General features: G+C 41.1%; 3 protein-coding genes across 6 annotated transcripts; 2 read left to right on the top strand and 1 right to left on the bottom strand.

Annotated features, from left to right (window-relative positions):
- The first annotated feature begins 3413 nt into the window (after positions 1–3413).
- On the top strand, positions 3414–9178 carry LOC115686046 (uncharacterized). 2 transcript variants are annotated; one of them, XR_004006305.2, is made up of 11 exons: positions 3414–3733; positions 3874–4081; positions 4718–4800; positions 4994–5094; positions 5820–5915; positions 6065–6118; positions 6617–6765; positions 7265–7382; positions 7928–8015; positions 8548–8793; positions 8872–9178. XR_004006305.2 is itself a non-coding variant. In XM_030611226.2 (11 exons), exons 1-10 carry the CDS (start codon positions 3646–3648, stop codon positions 8739–8741), a joined length of 1179 nt encoding a protein of 392 aa, XP_030467086.2. In that variant the 5' UTR covers positions 3415–3645; the 3' UTR covers positions 8742–8770; positions 8872–9178. The 2 variants fall into 2 exon arrangements, 1 of the variants encoding a protein (XP_030467086.2); XM_030611226.2 differs by having other exon boundaries at positions 3415–3733; positions 8548–8770.
- A 1929-nt stretch (positions 9179–11107) lies between these two features.
- LOC115686100 (uncharacterized) lies at positions 11108–12746 on the top strand. Its single transcript, XM_030611287.2, has 4 exons — positions 11108–11250; positions 11906–11978; positions 12059–12114; positions 12399–12746. Exons 1-4 carry the CDS (start codon positions 11213–11215, stop codon positions 12511–12513), a joined length of 282 nt encoding a protein of 93 aa, XP_030467147.1. The 5' UTR covers positions 11108–11212; the 3' UTR covers positions 12514–12746.
- A 706-nt stretch (positions 12747–13452) lies between these two features.
- LOC115686097 (protein ABIL2-like) lies at positions 13453–18408 on the bottom strand. 3 transcript variants are annotated; one of them, XM_056304292.1, is made up of 10 exons: positions 18071–18408; positions 17240–17373; positions 15940–16022; positions 15671–15821; positions 14806–14905; positions 14617–14706; positions 14469–14514; positions 14290–14378; positions 13989–14140; positions 13453–13901 (listed from the first exon to the last, which is right to left on the bottom strand). In XM_056304292.1, the coding sequence occupies exons 2-10, from the start codon at positions 17339–17341 to the stop codon at positions 13731–13733; spliced, it is 984 nt and encodes a 327-aa protein (XP_056160267.1). In that variant the 5' UTR covers positions 17342–17373; positions 18071–18408; the 3' UTR covers positions 13453–13730. The 3 variants fall into 3 exon arrangements, with proteins under 3 accessions (XP_056160267.1, XP_030467143.1, XP_056160268.1); XM_030611283.2 differs by having other exon boundaries at positions 13995–14140; positions 18071–18397; XM_056304293.1 differs by lacking the exons at positions 17240–17373; positions 18071–18408 and adding an exon at positions 16108–16257.
- Between the last annotated feature and the right edge of the window lie 1218 nt (positions 18409–19626).

Raw genomic sequence — 19626 nt, forward strand, 5'->3', positions numbered from 1 at the left:
GATACAACGTAGGTATAATAACTCGGGAATCTTGAAAGGCACCGATCATAATCGAGAAAAGTTAGTAAATAATCTTATTTGTTTTGTTTTGTTTTTTTTTTTTTTTGTCTCTGTACAATTAATTATAAAAAGAAAATAGCGCTTGTTTGTATAACACCTGTACGCTCAAAAACTGAAAAAAACCAACGTTACGTTTTTCTCATGCCCAAGCGTCCTGCCACGAACCTTTTTGGTTCAATTTTATATGGGCAAAAGTCACCAAAAACTTTAAACAATGTCCGTTGTTGCGACACGTTCACTCTAAACTTTTCCATGTGACACCAAAAATCCCAAAACATGTATCGGTGTGACGCATTTATCTTTCGTTAAAATTCTGTCAATGAGAAACGTTAAAAATCTGTCAACGTAATAAAAACGACGATATTTTGGCTGAAAAATCATCTAACAGAACATCGACGGGAAATAAATGTGTCACATAAATACAAGTTTCGGGTATTTTGTGTCACGAGAAAAAGTTTTGAGTAAATATGCCACGGTGAGTATCGTTTGGAGCTTTTAATGTCACAAAAGAAAATTCAGAGTAAATATGTCTCGTAGGCATAGGTTGTTTAGGTTTTTTTACATCTTTTTTCCCATTTTCTTTATCGGTATGTGACTTTTTCATATAATCTCATCGCAGCTCACTGGTCAACAAGGGTAGGTCGATTCGACGCAAAGACCAACTTTTATTGTAATCAATAACCCGTTTTTGTTTATGAGAAGACAAACCACTTGCTTCCGGCTTCCGATTTCAATCAGAGAGCAAAATGAACCTTAAAGTAAAGCCTCCGGTGCTCTTTCCCACGCGTTGCTTTCGGTCATATGGTTTCGAGAAGATGTCAAATTGTCATTGCCATGGAAAGAAGGGTTCAAAAAAGGGGGGTTGACTTTCTTCATCTGCTCTGTTTTGGCGCACATTATTAAACCTTTTTCTATAGATAAAATTCCCAACGGGGTTTGATATTTGATTTTTTTTTTTAACCCTCTTTTCGGTCAATTTTTTTAATTTCTAGCTTTCACAATCTCATGCTTAACTATAGCTTCGACTTCAAGGGCTAAGTCTAAATTAAGGAGTTGGCTGCTTAAAATCAATCGGAGGGGGGTGACGGAGTCTTCAATTCTCGCTCTAACTTTTGGTTTCAAAGGGGGGCCAAAACGGCCCCGAATTTAGGCGATTGCGCACGTGCCAAGCACGTGGTTCTCGACGACATTTGGCAAAGCGGAATTAGCTGGTTGATGAAGAATCGACAGGGTGGAGGCGGACAAAAAGCGAGAATTGGAAGTTGCTTGAAAACAGGTGAGTGTTCGAGGAGAAACGTAATTGTAATTACGGGTCGAGCCGACTTGTCTTGGTCGCTTGGCATCTGCCTCGCGAGCGCGACGGCATCTCTCGATCGAATTGTTTTTTCTCTCCAAACACGCCGTGCTTGAAAAACCTAACAATTTCACTCCGACTTCAATCTCTATATCGAATTTTAAATCGGTTGTTAACATGCATAAACGTGGATTTTCGCTCTATGGTCGACTATGTGCTGGATGAAGGCGGTCCACCGTGCTCGATGTACCAGGCGTTGCGATAATACCTTGTTAGCAAACTAATGATCATAATGACTAGTTACTTATAGCGGGAGTATAATTGAATCTCGCATCAAAGTCTCAGAGTAGAACATGTTCTTATAGTACTGGACCTTAGCAGGTCCTTAAAAGGCTACGTCTCAATACTCTAGGGTTGCAAAAAGAAAAAAGGGTGAGAAAAAAAAAGATATGAAGGGAATGAGGGGTACCGGGCGTGCGGGCACCGGCACGTTAATATAAGGAATACATCCGTGGAGCTCGTCCGATAGAATCGAGACAGGCCGTGAAGGGCCCTCACCATAATTGAACGAACCCTTTGTGAACATGGTTTAGGCAGATTTCCCAACGATGCTCCAGGACATTTTTAAGGATTGATGAAAACTCGTAAGATCATGCCATTACAATTACAAAGATGGGGACATGAGCCCCTCATTGGTAATAACGATGACATTTGTATGGTGGAAAGTCATTGTTTCGTGGATGTTGATGGAGGGAATGAGGAGAAGATTATACGAATTCTACGAGACTCTTTATTTCTTGAACGTGAGGTCCATGCTTTGTCAAATTTTGAAATGCTTTCTCCTCGATGAGAATTGCCGTTTTACCACCCGCCTGGGTGGCGTTGCTGGAGCGCGCACTCTTCCTCTCGCAAAAGGTTGAGTGTTCGAATCCCGGGTGCCGCAGGGTGACTTAACCGGTGCACGTGTGTGGTGGCTAGCACGTGTCGCCCCCAGGGTTTACCTCCCGGTTGTCGGCCGTGCGGGGTTCCCTGGGTCATCAAAAAAAAAAAAATTGTACGAACGACGTGGTGTAATTGACCAATCATATTAATTGTGTGTATATATTAGTATTATTTATCGTTGGAATTAAAGAATGCACTTTTTCTTAATTTGTTTTTTTTGTCTATGTCAATGTTGGGTGGTGAATTGGGTATAGAAAATACTTGCTCCAATTAATTTTGCAAAGCACTTTCCAATTGGCTTATAATAAAAAAAAAATTCTAGAAGCATAGAAACTAGGGGTGAGCAACCAGGCAGGTTCATAAAGGGATCGGCCTTTCCCGGCCGGTTCACAAGGGAACCGGTCCTATTTCCGATTTTAAATATTGGGAACCGATTTGATTGGTATGGTTCCCGATTCTACTTAAGGAAACTAGAATTTGAAACTTGCAAGATCGATTCAGGATAGAATTTGGAATCATAACCCCAAGTAAGTTATTCAACTCCCTTTTTTAAAACAAGAAAATATTTGTTGAAATTGAATTTGTTTTACATATTATCCTTAAGCATAAATAATTGTATCCATATTTGATATGCATAAAAAACCAAAATGAACCAAAAAAAAAAAATATACTCCGATTAGTTCTATGGTACCAAGGTTGGTTCTCAGCTTCAAAAATTGAGAACTGACCCTGACGGGATAGATTTCAAGTTTCAACTTTGTGATTTATCCACACCCAAAATCGATCACTCCTAATAAAAATGCAAGCATTTATCATTTAGCATTTTCGATCCGAGTCTATCAGATCGATCAATCGGGAAGAAGGACATAAACCTTTGATCCCAAATATAGGCATCCGACCGTATTCCTCATCAGGGACTTTTGCGAACGCTTTTCAACAGAAGGAGCTCGATTGATGGCTACAAATAACGAGAAATTGGAAAACCAAATCCTGGTACGTTTTTTGCCACCCCAATCCCAACGAATCAAAAAAAAAAAAACAAATAAAAAAAAAAAAGACAAATCTTGTTCTTCACAGCGTCGACGTCCCGACGTCGAACTTTGACTTTGAAACCCGACCACCCCTTCCAGACATTCATCCGCTTATAATATATCCTGCACGCGTGCCCATCTTCTCCTCCCTCTCTCTCTCTCTCTCTCTTCTCTCTCTCTGGTGTTTCTCCACACCCGATTCGATTCCTGTTCTCTCTCCAACACCGCCGGGAAAACCCGGAAAGGAAGAAGAAGGGAAGGAACAGCGAACGGAATTCTGATCCTCCGACGACCGCCGGGAAGAGGAAGAGAGGCGCGATGCCGTTCTGCGAGGTGCGCAACAATGGCATTAAGCTCTTCTACCGGACCTACGGCGCCGGACCCGTCAAAGTCCTCCTCATCATCGGTGAATATAGCATTCCGGTTTCCGTTGATCGGTTCTTGGTTTTTTTCTTGTTCTTTTGGGGGGGGGTGGGGGGGTTGAATTTTCATGTGGGTCGTTTCCGGTGGATCGTTTCTTGATTTGACGGGGTGGCCGATGGGCAGGATTGGCCGGGACCCACGAGTCTTGGGGTCCCCAGATTAGGGGGCTGGCGGGCACGGACGCGCCCAACGACGGCGGCGGCGATCCGGCGGCCGTCGAGGGCGGAGCCGGCAATGGGAGCGGCGGGGACGGCGGCGGGATCGAGGTCTGCGCCTTCGATAATCGCGGCATGGGTCGGAGCTCCGTGCCCACCAAGAAGGCATCGTACACGTGAGTTTTCTTTCGTTTGCTTGATGTCGGATTGCCGATGATGATGCCTCTTGCCGTGCGTTTGTGTCGGTCTGTTTGATGCACCGGCATTGTTGAAGGCGTAGGAATAGTATCCTTCTTGCATTTCTTGGGATGCTTCTTCTTCCTCTTCTCCTGTCCACTCTATCTTTTTGTGTTAGTTTCTTTTTTCTTTTTCTTTTTCTTTTTCTTTGGTTTGACAGCCCTCTATTAACCTCGAAATGATTCAACGTGTGCAAGTTTGAAGTTCTCTCCTTTCGTATGTCGTTCATAAGCTTCTTTGGTAATCTTTCGCTTAGACTTCCAGCTTTAAAGCTGTTTCGGCAGTTAGGAAAGGAAACCGACTGCATTTTTGCATAGGGAATTGAGTCATTTGAACGATTGCTTCCTTATTTCTTTACTGAAAGTAGGGAGGAGTCAGTATCCATCTCTGAATCATTGTCTCATCTGATGCAAGATTGAGCCTCGTGGTTTGACTGAGTAAAAACGTTGAATGGCGGAGATTGAGGATTTGTTTGACTTTTCCTGAGATACATGTTCACAACCAACTAAATAATAATGTGGTTTCTGGCCAAAGTTGACTTCATCATTCTAGAAAATTTGGAATGGTTGGTGCAGAACAAAGATAATGGCAAAAGATGCAATCGCGATAATGGATCATTTGGGCTGGAAGGAAGCCCATGTCTTTGGCCATTCAATGGGTGAGTCTTCACTTCACCTGAACTTTGACAATATGGAGGTTTCATTTCAGTGTCCTTTTGCATTTGAAAGCAACCCAATTTGTTTGAACATAGGCTAGATTTATTTGGGGGCAATCAAACTCCCAAGAATCTCAATATGTGCAGTTTCCTTTGTTCTTTTCTGATGATTCGTTTTTGATTGGTTGTGAAACAGGGGCGATGATCGCTTGCAAACTGGCTGCTATGGTGCCCAACAGAATTCTTTCACTAGCTGTTCTTAATGTAACTGGTGGAGGTTTCGAATGTTTTCCCAAGGTAGAATGTCTTTTCTTTTTCGAAATTGTAAACCTTGTTCCTTGACCATGTTGTGCCAACGTGTGGAGTTGATAGTTACCTGTGCGTATTCAAAATGTTTTACTTTGAATGAATGTCCATCAAAGCAACCAGCTCAAGGTATATACTTAGAAACCAAGCAGTAGCAGGATGTAGTCGTGCAATAAATGCCAACCATCGGCCACATATACAGGATACCATATTTCTGTGTTGATTAGATGTTCATTAAACAGTATCCTGATGTCGGTGTTGTTGTTGATTAGGTGTTGGCAACCAGAGATCACGCATCTGGTGCAATAATGTCTGTTCAGGCTGTATTAACAGGATGGGCATTGCATAGACAGACATGGAAAAAAAATTTAACCTGTGGTGGCACTCTTTGGTCTGAAATCATTTGATAATCCATATGCCATACAGTGACATGTTTGAACTGATCGAGTTGCACTGGTCTATCAGTGTAGTCAAATTCTTAGGGAATTTATATTTGATACGCTGATATCAAGGTAGCAAAGTTCTATGACGATTTTGATTGAGCATGACGCGCTCTCTCTCTCCTAAAGGGAACTTCCTTTTGTAAGTTACTGCTACCCAGGACCAGTGTCAACTTGACTGAAAATTCTCTGTTGACAACAAAAGCCAATTATTTGTTTAAATCCCATGTCTTAATTGAATGAGCTTTAGCTGACCATATTCCTCGTCCTTGTTAGCTTGACCGGAAAACAGTATCCATCGCATTTCGTTTCTTGAGGGCGAAAACTCCTGAACAGAGGGCAGCCGTGGACTTGGACACTCACTACTCAACGGTAAATAAATAATTTTGAAGTCTGTCAATGTGATGGTGTTAATTGTAGGACGGTGTTTTACACAGATAGATTCTAGGAACGTTGGGTGCATTTCCCTTTTCGCAAGTATTTCATATGGTCAGTCTTTGATTAGTCTTTCTTATCTGCAGGAGTATCTGGAGGAGTATGTAGGGTCTACCACCCGCAGGGCAATTCTATACCAAGTAAGAGATGTCAGACTAGGTTGAATGTTGTAGTTAGGCTTCATTTAACTTATTACATTAACAAAATGAAGCGACTTTAATAGTTGAGTGGTTCTGTTAAATGGACATGCTTTTTTGGGGGCAGACATGATATAAGTTGGAACCTCAAAGGCTCCATGTCTGACGGTCAGCTCACAGGATATATTTCCAAAACATGTTTAGAACTTTGCATTTGTAAAGGAAAATGGCATGAACAAGCCAGTAAGATTGCCTAAGAATTAGAGTTGGAACCTCAAAATCTTCAAGTGTGAAGGCATGTACCATGGCCTTGAATAAAAGGGTTGCATATCAGATATCGAGTTTGAATGTCTACGATGCAACCCAAATCAATCTAAAAGGATTGCCTAAGAATTAGAGTTTGAATGTTCCTTTGAAACAAGACCTTTTTTGCCTTATTTGATCCTTGACATGTCATGGCATTGAAAGTTGACTTCAAGGGCACACTCGTCTCTCATGCAGGAATACGTCAAAGCTATATCAGCAAGTGGGATGCAATCCCCTTATGGCTTTGAGGGTCAAGTCAATGCATGCTGGAGACATAAAATGACCCCGAGAGAGATTGAAATGATCCGTTCTACTGGATTCCTTGTGTCTGTCATCCATGGAAGGTAGCATAGACATGCTAAGCCTTTAATTTACTTTCAGGACTCCAACACTGAACTTTGTGTATACGATAGCATTAGTAGCAATGTGAAGGAGGATCCTGTAGTGACCGGGAGAACAACATCCTAATAGAGGAAAACCGGTTCAGAATTTCAGACATTATAATGGCTTAACTTGAGCAATCACTATAAATGCAGAAGACACACAAATGGGTAGTTATGGGAAATCTACCCCAAATTGTTGAATGCTACACTAAGTTAATTATAATGACAAATACACGAGTTGGGCACCCATCTAAAATCCAATTTCTGGCATCCATGTAAAATCCGATTTCTGAGCAGCTTCGGCTTGTCTCTTATGGCTATGGAATTCTTCTGTCTTAACTATTGTCTTTTTTATCCCATATCTAATGGAGGTGGCTCCTCCAGGATCCAGTTGACTACATATTACATTATAGTTCCCCAGAGAACTGTGCTGATTTAACTTCATTTTTGTTGGTGTTAGGCACGATGTCATAGCACAGATGTATTATGCAAGGAGACTTGCAGAGAAGCTCCACCCATTCGCTAGAATGGTAGACCTTCATGGAGGGCATCTAGTGAGTCATGAGAGGACTGGAGAGGTAACGGTTTATTTCTGCTAGAAATTTTTATGGGAATCATGTGAATGGGTGGACTAAGCTTTGTTCTATGGGGTGCTGCATACCATGAGCAACTGGGTACTAGAACAGGTGAAACATTCTGGGGAAAATTTTTTAAAGATTGAATTACGGTGTGAAACAATTAAGTTCTTGCAGTGAATTGGATGTTGAAGAGGTTGATTAATGTGGCTCATGAGAATACTACAATTTCTCTCAATTCACCATTGGTTTTGAACTACAAGAAGAACAGTGGGTTATTTGAGCTTGCTCGTTATTAAAAAAATTTGTACTGGCTAGCTAGTGGCTTTGGGATTTTGAGAAAAGACAATGTTACAGAAGTGTACATTGTTATAGTTTTCCCCATTTATACTTTGGTCTCATCAAATTATGCCTATAAGAGATCAGAAGCCTCCCTGTTCCTTGGCATGAGATTCTGTTGGTCACTTTGAGCATCACATTGCCCATTAGGCGTCTGGTAAATTGAATAGAATTACCAAGGAAATCATTGAGTTATTCGGACTTTTCAGGTCAATCAAGCTCTTCTTGAGTTGATCAAGGCATCCGAAATGAAGGTCAGCCCAGAGGACTGGACTAACTTAACTACGAAAAGTCCTGGTGAGTACTTCTATCCTCAATTGACTCAATTTTGCATGTTGCTAACTTCATTGAATATAATGCTAAGAGATTCTTCATGAAGGACTCCAAGTATATGGTTTCTTGACCTTCCAACTGTTTTTCTGCGGGGATTGTCGATGCACAATGTCTAGGCTGTCTCATTATACATGCTATTCTGGCACCGAAACGACAATTCCTAAGCTTACACCTTTTTTGTACATGGAAAGTCCCCGACTACAAGCTAGCTTATGTCGGAGCTCTTAAGGCTCAGCGTTTGGACCATCTCCCAGCCAAAGCAACCTCCTTAAATTCACCTGACCAAATCAAATCAATCCTGAAGGCAATTTATCGTGTGATAGTTGAAAGTCTCTTTGGTCATTAGTTCTGCTGACATAGAATTTCTGAAGATCTGAGTATGTTCAGCCACTTGAAATGGTTGAGCAGGAGGAAATATGCCGTTTCTCTTTTTGTCAGAAGGAAATAGCCAATTTGACTCGTCCATTTACTGATGATTTGCCTACATTTCTTTTAGGGTGGATAAGGACAAAATTCGCATTAATAAATAACACCGGAGGTGGAAGCAACGTCTCTATTGCGTACAGCATGCTAGAGAGGCTACACATTTTCCTGCTATACTTCTTCAGCGTGTTTGTGTTGGTATTTGAATATGGAAGAAAAGCCATACGAAGCCTCAAGCCTGTCAAAGTCGGAGCTTCCCTGACATAGCGACATTCAGAGAAACCTCTTTTTAATCGGTGATTGTACATTTAGCCATTGAGTACGTTCAACATGTAACTAATCGTTTGTTCCCCTGTTTATCCGAGATCTCACATGTTTATATGACTTTGGGTTGCAGGTTTTTCTGATCTTTTTACCTTATCAGCATCACTCTTATTTACCGGAGCAGGTGGCTCGGTTGAGAAAACTAGCATTTTATGCGACAACAAATGGAAATTCAGGAGTGAAGAAGAACGAGAGACGCCAATTCGTGGGCGGGTATTTTCAAACCGGAGGACGAGAAGGAACTCAAACTTTCCGGGTTCTGTCTTCCAAGCGAGAGTCAAGATGCAGTAAATACTTCTGTATCTAAGAGACAGAGGAAGCTTAAAAAACACCCTCTCTGTAATACAGAATGCTTTCTAATACATCTGCGGATTATTGAATCCTTGTGCCTCTAATCTCGATGTTCCTAGCATGCAAAGTAATAAGGTTATCTAATCACAACACAAATCCTAAAAACCTCCAAGTTTAAACAATGCCCTTCCTAGCTCCAACTAAGTGCTACACCATGTTTTCTTTCAACTCACAACTAAGGCAGAAAAATACCGGATTGACTGAGAAAAATATGTTACGGGAGTGCCAACGATGGGACTTCTTCTAAAGTTTCTGGCATGGAGATACCATCAAGAAGACGAAATGGAGGGGAGAGACTCTGGAACTCATGCAGTTCCTTAAGGCAGAAGTTGATGAAGAGATCATGCAAACTTAACGAAACAATCAGCTGTCAGGCGACTGACATATATACTACTGCTGAGCTAACCATGCAAAAGGGGAAGGGGTAGAAGATCAAAAAGGGAAGCGTTTCCCGTGTTTGCGATTTCACCAATCTAATGAACGAAGCTGGCTTTTTTTCATTGCAATAACGCGAACACACAGATTGAGCATGTCATGGATGTGACCAATGAAAACGTATGAACATGGCACGGCTTGAGGCAGTGCAGGAACAAACTGACTGATTCAGATCAACCGTGCAAGGAATTCATCAAACAAGGCAAACCCGAATTCAAAAGCAGCATCAAAGAACAAATGAAAGAACGAATAGAGAAAATCACCATGGTGGACGAATTCTGCAAACTTAAGAGTCGTGTCCGTCCAAGCAATCGTGATTCAGCAGGCAAAACAATGGCGCGTAAACAAAAGAACTCTCAGAAAAAAAGCAGAACCCAAACAAGAAAGACGTATAAACCATGAACGATGCTGGAGGATGCTCCTCTTACATGCAAACTTTAACAGAGCCATACATAATACTCAACAGAGAGAGAGAGAGAGAGAGGTGAACTTGCCGGAGATGGTGGCCGCCCGTGGAGGATGAAGGTGAAGATTATCACTGGGGTGCAGTGCTGTTGCTCGCCAAGAAGAAGAAGAAGAAGAAGGAGAGGAGAGAGAGAGAGAGAGAGAGATGGGATCAAGTGAGAAGAGAAAGAGATCGTGAAAGGCCAATCGTTTGCATCGAATGTCTTTAGGAGGTTGGAATATACTTTCGTTGCTCCTGAGGAATATCTCTTTCTTGCCAGTCTTCACATACTTCCCCCCTCTTTCCCTTTCCTTTACCTCCACGTGTCTCTTTCGTTGGGCCCGATTTCCCTTTGCCATTTTTTATATTTAAAATCAATTTTAATAAATTAATCCCGTCAAAACCTAAATTACTATCTGATTTTCTCAAAACTATAAATAAAAGGAAACTATGCATAAATCTCTTGGCGACGAGGGAAAAAAAATCAAAATCGCATTTTCGTAGTTTTCTGATACTCTTCTACGAAAATAAAACATGTCTCGAGTAGGTACCAAATGTCTGTTCATGTCTTGTTATCGCGCTTGTGGGGCGGTGGCTAATGTCACTCGTCGTCATTGCCCAAAAAACTTCGGACTTTTTATTTGGACTACATTATACCTATCGAGTTATTTTACTTTTGGGTTTGCGATGCTTTGGCAAAGTTTTCAATCGGGTTTCACCTATATATTTTTGTTACCTCATCTACATGTCTAAACTGAAACGTAAGCTCGTTCCATATCACGAATTTGCCAGTAACATATTCAATGGAATGCAATTTATTTTCATTTTTTATTTTGCATTTCGAGGTTTGATGCCAGTATCACTATTTTACTTTGATTAATTTGATCTATAAATAGAATTTTTGTTGCAGGCAATGAATTCTCAAAATCGCCACCTCGTATTTTGTGGACCAATCCCAGATCGACTTGGAGGGTCAAGAGCCCAATCGAGAACCGCCACCCGCACTTGGGCTTGAGGCCCAAAAACGACGCCGCTCGCTGCTCCCTAAATACGCCTCGTCGTTTCGCTCGGCTTAAACCCTCCTCCTCACCTCTCCGTCTCCGTCTTTGCCCCATCGTGCCTCCCGTTCTGTGCTTCCCACTTGCTTGGAGCTTGGACTGCGAAGCAGCAGGAAGGAGCTCCAATGGCTGCCCAACCCAAGACCCCCTGGGAATTTAGCTGGTCTCTCTCTCTCTCTCTCTCTCCTCTGTTCTTGATGTTATACTCTTGTCCCGTTTCGTCTTTCATCTTTTCTGTTAGCTGATGTGTGTTGCACATGTTTGATGTTGTGATTAGCGATTAAAAGTGAGTGTCCGTATCAATCTCGTACTAGTCTTGTCGCCCGTGAAATCCTTTCTTTCTCGCTTCTTTTGAGGTGTCGTGGGTTAACGCGAGTTACCCATGTGAAGTTTCGGAAGCTTGGCAGAAGAAAGCTTCTAACTTGCATATTCAAGATGCGATTTTTGCAGAATGTCTTCGATCTTTTTTGTCTTTGTGTCGGCAAGTTTTACTCGATCGGTTCTTTTGGCATATATGTTTATCCGCGCATCATCATCCACCACCACCGCCACTTCAGAATAATCAATCTTCAGAATAATACAGTGCAAGCAGAGATAAGCGCCAAATCTAATGTGGGTATAGCTTGTGGTGTTTGGAATTAGACCTTACATCGACCTCACGACTCTCATATCCTGCACTTTAATGATCGTGCGACATATCCCAGTTCTGCTTAGTGTACTTTTGAGGACGGGTTTGGCTAAAAGAGGATCTTAAGCCTTGCAAATGTCAATTTAATATCATAAATTCCCTTATTCTTGAAGTCACATCCTTTTTGCAGTGACTTACAAGTAGATTTCGAGTCCGATGAGAAAGCTTCCATGGTCTACGCAGCATTAGCTGTTGATAAAGAGGTATCTTTAGTGTGCTTAAGTGCTTTTATCTGTAAATGTTTGGCAAAATTTTGCTTATGCGATTTTCCATTCAACGGCAGTTGCAACCAGACAAAGTGAAGAGGAACATGTCAGTTTCTGATGGAAAGCTTTCAGTGTGAGCTTCTTTATGACTATTAGTTGCAGGATTTTGGGTTTTCTAACTAACAATGCACACGCTTGTATGTGTCTGGAGAGAAATTCAATTGATTGTCTTCTGAGTATCTCATACCTACTCAGATAAAGCCACGCCTATCACTCTTCCTTCTACTTTCTTCTTCTGCCACATATGTATAAGCATTTAGAGTAGAAACAGCATCAATACCTATCAAGTTCTCATCCTTGTTGAAGAGTTGACCAAACTCGAATCGCTGTTTTGTTTCCTCTTTGTGTTGATTGCAGACGATTCGAGGCGGTCGAGGCGAGATTTCTTCGGGCATCGTTCAGTTCCTTTGTTGATGTGCTTACACTTGCCACAAAAACCATTGAAGAATTTGGAGGAGGAATGGTGTTGTGATGCTTACTATCCGCCGAATGCAAAGTGTTACGTCATGTATTCTCTCTAGCTTGCCTTTTGGAAATTCTTTTAACTGCAGGATGAGTTGGCCCGGCCTGTGTAGTATACTTTCCTAATTTTAGATTATCGAATTATCAGTTAGCACTTTAGCTTTCATAGAATCATGTAAAGACACCATATTACTCGAGATTTTTGGCAGATATGCAAATCCAACTACAGTGTTTGAGTGGAAACACGTCCAAATTCAGTTCCATGGGGTATGATGAACTAATTAGTGAATCATACTCTTTCACAGTGTTCACATGCTTTGAGCTTTGAAGACAGAGATCTCCTAGTCAGGACATAATGTTCATTGCCCAAGTATGTGAACATGTTAAAAAGATTTGAAACGGAGTTTCTTGCTGGTTCGGCACTTTTAGATGCATTTCTTAACATTATTTGTAGAGATATTCTTTCGACCGAGGCAGAACTTAACAGGAGGTGTCAATAAAATGCAAAAGTCCTTTCATTCTAATTGTGAATTTGCAAGTTTCTTAGGGATAAGCACCTTCGGTTTCATCCGGACAGTGAAAATGAGTTGCTCTAGAGCTTGAGGAATTAGAAAAAACACGTTTGGTTCATATGAGCTCCTCACATAAATTTCCTCGTGAGTGTGTTGCAAACCGCCCTGTGGACATTTGGGGCAAATTTGTGGCAATTGTTATAAAGCTCTCTCCAAAGCATTTGCGTATCTTGATGTATATAACTTAGGGGGTACATTTCATCCAGCATGAGTCATGATACTAAGAAAAGCGTGGCTATGGATGGGAACTCATTGATTTTCTCTGAATCGAAAGAGATCACAAATGATGCTACCAGGAACTAGGAAACCAACATGACTCAAGCAACAAATCAATGAATTCCACAAACTTGCAAAGAATCCAAGCAAGAAAAGAGACATGATGTAACGGTGATACTTACAAAAAGGAACTGCTCATTGGGTGGTCATGTAAAATTGTAGAGGCAACATACCATAACACGAGGCTGTGCTGTAAGCATACATAAGAAAACTGATTGCTACATACCGTGATTGTGAAAACCCAAAAATCATTGCTGGAAAAATAAATTTATCAGACAAGGACATGGCTTAGAAAAAGAAGAAAAAAAGGAAGAAAAATCAATTGGATACTCCTTCCTCTGCATCTGTGCCCTTTCTTTGTTTCATGATCCTCTATCCCTCAATATTCATCCAAGTAAGTATATAGCATGTCATCCTTCTTCGACTTGCGGCGACTAAGCAAAGCCTTGAGTAGACGTTTACTTTTGCTGGGGTGTCGATCGATCCCCTTACCATTCTCCTTCTCGGCATGCAATCGCATTGAAGAAGATTTTCTCGGCTCTGAAGGATACTGCAAGAAGTAACGCGATTTCTCAGGATTCAGATCTGGTGCAGTGGAATTCAAAAAGAAAGCTGATGGATAAAGGGATTGTTTTACACTTACTTGACGACCTACAATAGAAAGATTTGGAGTGGTTGGCCTACTAGGGTTGGGGGTAGTCGGCCGACTCGAGTTCGGAGTCCCCTGTCTGCTTGAGAGTGATCCGGAACGCAAGAGTGGGAATCGGTTTGGTGACACTGTCCGTTTATCTGATTTACGCAGGTAAATATCAAGAAGACTCTTAACAGATAATTCAAGAGAGGAGCAGTTTCAAATAAAATCAGGAATGTGAAGAATATCCAAAAAACCTCAAAGATCACCACCAAACATGCTCTTAGTGAAAGTAACATGGACATACCTAATTCTTTTTTAGGCATGGTGGAGGTAAAAGAAAACATTCCAGATCGCTGAGGAGGTCGAGGAGATGGTGATGGAGAGCGACCTTTACTGTATGAAACAATGTGAAAATACGAATGATTTAAATTGTCCCAGCATGCTTGCAAAGAATTGGAATGCCAATATGAAGTTGATACCTACCTGGGAATAGACTGAGTAGGAGTATCTGTTATGGTGGCTCGGATAGCTTTAGGAAAACAATCAAGTGATAATAAGTATTGTTCATGATCAAATGTTGCTCCAAACTAACTCCTTCAGTCAAAGAGAAAATTGAAATAAAGCAATCTACCATGTTTAAACTGATGCCAGTCATCCTCATCATCCAGGCTGCAACCATACTTTAATTTACTACCATCAGAACCGCGCATTGTCTCTCCAACTGATCACAGACGACAGATTATAAGCATCTAATACATCTACATTCATAATCATAGAAAGGACAAACAATTAAACATAGGTTGATATGTTCACAACCAACCTGGTAAAATATACCGCTTGTGGTACTTGGGGGTATCGATAACCAGAGACTGCTGGGAGCGGCCCTCACGATCTATATACTCTTGGCATGTTCGAAGTCTCTAAAATGCAAATCAAATAATTAAAGAAGAATGTAAGGGCTTACTTGAACTTCGGTTCATCTACAATGCACAAAACAGTCGGCAATACTCTGAAAGTTTTGTTACTCATAGAACAAGCTGTATAACACTATATGGACTGCAACTTAAGCAAAATCTTTAAGCTGGTGCTCCATTTTATTTGAATTAAACAACCTTAATATGAATGTTATCTGAAAGTGGAAAATTATTGGACCAGATGAGGCAAACTTTTTATGACCGTCATTATATGATGCAGCAGACCCTGGGTGACTCCAACTTTTAACTATTGCCAGGACCAACAAAAGATCACATAGTATATCAGTCAGCCTCCATCTGAAATGGTACCCTAGATAACAGAAAATTCAACATACTGCACAGTTTTCTACTCAGACCCTTCCTCGCTCTATGTCCAACCGACATTAAAATTTCACATGAAATTGAACAATGTTGGACATTCTGAATGTTCAGGAAATTATCTCATACTCAAGATTAGAAGAGACTAGTTCAACATAAGCTATAAGTTTGGTATTCTGATCAAATCACCTTCACACTCCAGTGAACTTTTGCACCATTTCAATCTCGACTTCAGACAAGAGGTTAGGTATCTCAATAACAACTCTATAAACTTCATAAGAGAAAATTCCCAAAGCATCAATTTATCTTCAGCAGTTACACACACGGAGAACATAATATAAGAAACAATCCTTCCCAGGTGTTTTAGCAAAAAAAAATCCTTCCCAGATTTACCTGCTCAATGCAAGATACACGAAACTCTGTGCCAGAAACCTCATCAACCTTTTCATCAAGGAGATCATTAACCTTGTAAGTAACAGAACCTAAGTGATCCACAGTATTCACAAGAGCTTTTATGGCATAATCTCTTAATGTTTCTACCACTCTGCATACAGAACACAAGGAATTGCCAAAAATAAAAAAGGTTAATATGGCTTAAAAAGCCGACCATGCAATTGTTGGTGTATCTACATTTTGGCAAAGAAGTCATTTGAACTACTCACATTTGTTTTTGGTCATCATTGGTATATGACATTTCAAAATACTCAGCTGCTGAGTATAGTTGTGTCCTCAGATTTCTTAAATCCTGAAATAACAGAAAAGTCCAATCAGAAAACCAAACATTTTGTCTCAAGGAACACAGTAAGATAAGTGATCCAGTAATTTAGTACAAAGGAAGCATGAAGAATAGCCACGGGGTTAGCTGGTGAATAAGAACTGCATGCCGTGTTAAACCACGTCACGCAGTCAGATGCATAGGCAAATTCCATTTTGCATCTTCAAATTCAGTATCAATCTCATTTTGCTCCCTTAAAATATTTATCTCACTTCGACCACTGAACATCACTGATTTGAGTCACTTTAACCTCACAACTTCTTCATGTGTTAATTTGGAAATCATTAACTAGGCATGCCCTGTGATTGAGATGTCTCCTTCCAATAAATACATATTCCCTCCATCCCCCTTTCTCTGTCACTCTCTCTGTTCTGGCTACTAATTGGAGAGATTCCCTGTTTTGCACATGTGTAACTTTATATTAGGCAAATCTTTGCCATTAGCTCTCATATTTTCCTACTTGTTCGAGTAAGAATGGTTACCGTGAGCACCACATAATTCTGTCTAAAAAGTAAGCGTCTTTAACAGTGCGAATGTGGACAAATAGACACTAACTCTTGGCCAGTAAACGAGACATATACTTTTCAAGAAGGCAAAATGAGAATAAAACCAACTCTAGGGGAGCAGAGTGACATTTTCTCAAGATAGTTTGACAGTTAGGCATAGCTATAAGCAGTGTCATGACAATTTCATGGACAATCAAGTGTTATGAGGACTAGAGCACACTAGGTTTCCTCAATAAACCCTTTAAACATGTCAAGATCTCATCAAGTGGATATCACTCGAGACATTCTGAAACTAGCTCAACTATCAAGGGACAAACAATTGAATCATTACTTTTGCCATCTTGTTTCCCAAGTGTCTCTGCATCAGAAAATGTTGTATGCACACGTACTACCGAACCAGAACACACTAGCTCATTTCTTCATCGTCGCGCCTATTGCTTACCATTCATCTACTTGACTACACATGTTAGTCTACATTGGTAAAAGTCTCTCTGGTTGGAAGATCAACGATACCAATTAGAGGCTACACCATTCCAATAAATCAACTTACCTGACATCGACGTCGCTACATGTGGTTCAACAAATAGCAACAGCTAGAAAGGCGAGGGATCACACCGAGCAGCTCAAATTTTCAACTGTCCAGGGATTACTGAAATGCACAATTATGCGAGACAAGATTACCTTGAGACTATCCGAGAAGAGCAAGCTCTGCTGCATAGAGACCTCATCATAATTGGAAGCTTCATGAGAGATTGGATACGAAGATGCTGTCATCATTCCCATGAGGATGGAGCTGGGAGTTTCAATGCCTCAGGCTGCAGCAAGTTACTGTAACAGTTCAAAGTCTTTTCCATTTTGCATTTGAAAATATAAGCACCAAAAACAAACACCCAGAAACACGCCCAGCTTGAAATTGAGCGGATGGCATTGTAATTCCACCAGCATTAAGAACCAGAAGACCTTTGAATGCACAGTAGAAAAAGAAAGAGGAAGAGACAATGTGTCGATAATAGAAGAATCTATTCTTCCAACCATTGAATAAGCCCGGTGCAGGAAAAATAATAGAAAATTAAGATGGGGCAGTTGATACTTGCCACAATTTTAAAGGAACACAACTACCCGAAACCAAAATATCAATTAAACTATAAAGCAACGAAATTGAAACTTAAAAAAGAAGAAGAAGAAGAAGAAGCAAAATCCCTTGCATACAGACATTGAGACAAGCTGATGGTGAATCTTCGACTACACACCACATATATCAAATTCACTAAACTGCGAACCAAACCCAATCCTCGGAAATCATGGAACGGCACGAAAGTTCTCGAACAGACCAAAGCCAAAACAAAGTTCCACAACCAAGAAGCCGCCGAATCGAGAGCTGAGCATGACCCATTTGAGGAAAAGCACGAATTAAGCAAAAACCGGTCATCCGATGGAAGAAGCCGAGTGCATTTTAAACCCCACCAAAAAAGAAAAAGCTGTGCACTGAAGCTTCCGCCACCAAAGACTAACCTTGGCGTTTCGCTTGGACAAAGAAGCACCCAGGAAACGAACCGTTAGCTCGCCAGGCCGAAAAAGTTTCAAGCGTCACCACTACCACCACCATGAACGCGAAGGCTCAGGAGGAGGTTAAAATGGCCAAACGAGTACGCGAGCAGGCCACTTCTTCTCCTCCGCCCGCGATGCGGGGCCTATGGCATCCTTCGTTTGGTATGTGATTTTTGACAAAGCAGGCATAAGACGACAAGGCCTTTGGTCCCGTCGCCCACTGTTTCGAGGGAAGTGGGAGCGTGGGAGGGGCAGAGCGTCAATGGGGAGAGCTTGAAAACGTCGAGAGAGAGAGAGAGAGAGAGAGAGAGAAAGCGATTGAGGAGAGCACGTCGGTGCTACGGAGAAAGAGACGATTTTTTTCTCTTCTTTTTTCTCGAGTTTGGGATGGAGAGTCGGAAATTTTTTCTATCTTTTTTTCGGGAAAACCCATCACCTCGGTTTTGTATTCATAGACCAAACGATTGCAATATAAATTTCCTTTCTTACCACAACTGTCTCGTCTCGGTCACATCTCCAAACAAAAAAAAAAACCCCATCGTCTCATTTTTTTTTCCTATAAATTTCCCGAAATTAGATGTAATTTTTCTATCTTGACAAGAACAATGGAGCGAGTCTTTGTACGGCTTAAATGAAATTTTAATCGTATCGAATAAGTTCAGATACTATGTGTTTGGGACAGAATTCGAATGAGAAATGCAAATAATGTGAACCGAGCTAATTTGTTGAGGCTAAAGGGCTGTTTTGTGATGTTTTTTAGACCTTTAGAGCAGAACAAACGGGCATGTGCAAAGCTTAGTTTGTATTCATAGACGAAACAATTGCAATATAAATTTCCTTCATATCGCGACCGTCTCGGTCACATCTAAAAAAAAACAAATCACCCGTCGTCTCATTTTTTTCCTTATAATTTTTCCAAAATTAAATGTAATTTTTTTTTTATTTTGACAAGAACGATAGAGTCGCTCTTTCTCCGGCTCAAACCCTCTTTTAGTCGAATCGAATAAGTTTAGATACTACATGTTTGGGAAAGAGTTGGAACAAGAAATGGAGACAAAATGCGGGATCAAGCTAATTTGTTTGAGGCTATAGGGACTATTTTATGATGCTTCTTTAGACCATTTGAGCAGAAGAAACGGGTCCGGGGCAAAAGCCGAATGGCCATATGATTATGCCCGGGGGCCATGGAGGGGCCCCCGCTTGGTGTTGGTCGTCTTTTTGCCTTGATTAGTGGAGAGTGGAGAGGAGCATTCTTATGACCTTCAAACCTGCCCAGGTGACATTTTCTATGGGCATCCGGCTAGCTTTCTCTAGGGCTGATTTCGGTAGTTCAAAACTATCAATTGAATAAGAAAAGAGGGACCAAAGTTCCGACTCATTCTGCCTGCTTTTGAGGGATTGAACAGCAACGTTTGTCTCACATGTCTCAATCTTTTGAGCAAAGAAGGGATGACCCGCCCCCCCATCCTCCTCATTCATGTGTCTCTTTTCAGCCTCTCTCGCTTGCTCTTTCTCCAATT

Source organism: Syzygium oleosum, unplaced genomic scaffold, assembly GCF_021117445.2.
Source record: "Syzygium oleosum isolate NSW1041296 unplaced genomic scaffold, Sole_v2.1 Sole_v2.31, whole genome shotgun sequence".
Lineage (NCBI taxonomy): Eukaryota > Viridiplantae > Streptophyta > Magnoliopsida > Myrtales > Myrtaceae > Syzygium > Syzygium oleosum.

Excerpts from the sequence above, each read along its gene's own strand:
- LOC115686046 (XM_030611226.2), top strand. The coding sequence starts at position 3,646 with ATGCCGTTCTGCGAGGTGCGCAACAATGGCATTAAGCTCTTCTACCGG. Across the intron at positions 4,801-4,993 it reads TGTCTTTGGCCATTCAATGG|GGGCGATGATCGCTTGCAAA; the intron begins GTGAGTCTTCAC and ends GTTGTGAAACAG. Across the intron at positions 7,383-7,927 it reads GTCATGAGAGGACTGGAGAG|GTCAATCAAGCTCTTCTTGA; the intron begins GTAACGGTTTAT and ends CGGACTTTTCAG.
- LOC115686100 (XM_030611287.2), top strand. The coding sequence starts at position 11,213 with ATGGCTGCCCAACCCAAGACCCCCTGGGAATTTAGCTG. Across the intron at positions 11,251-11,905 it reads ACCCCCTGGGAATTTAGCTG|TGACTTACAAGTAGATTTCG; the intron begins GTCTCTCTCTCT and ends TCCTTTTTGCAG. Across the intron at positions 11,979-12,058 it reads CATTAGCTGTTGATAAAGAG|TTGCAACCAGACAAAGTGAA; the intron begins GTATCTTTAGTG and ends ATTCAACGGCAG.
- LOC115686097 (XM_056304292.1), bottom strand. The coding sequence starts at position 17,341 with ATGGGAATGATGACAGCATCTTCGTATCCAATCTCTCATGAAGCTTCC. Across the intron at positions 14,379-14,468 it reads CCTACTCAGTCTATTCCCAG|TAAAGGTCGCTCTCCATCAC; the intron begins GTAGGTATCAAC and ends TGTTTCATACAG. Across the intron at positions 14,141-14,289 it reads CATGCCTAAAAAAGAATTAG|ATAAACGGACAGTGTCACCA; the intron begins GTATGTCCATGT and ends TGCGTAAATCAG.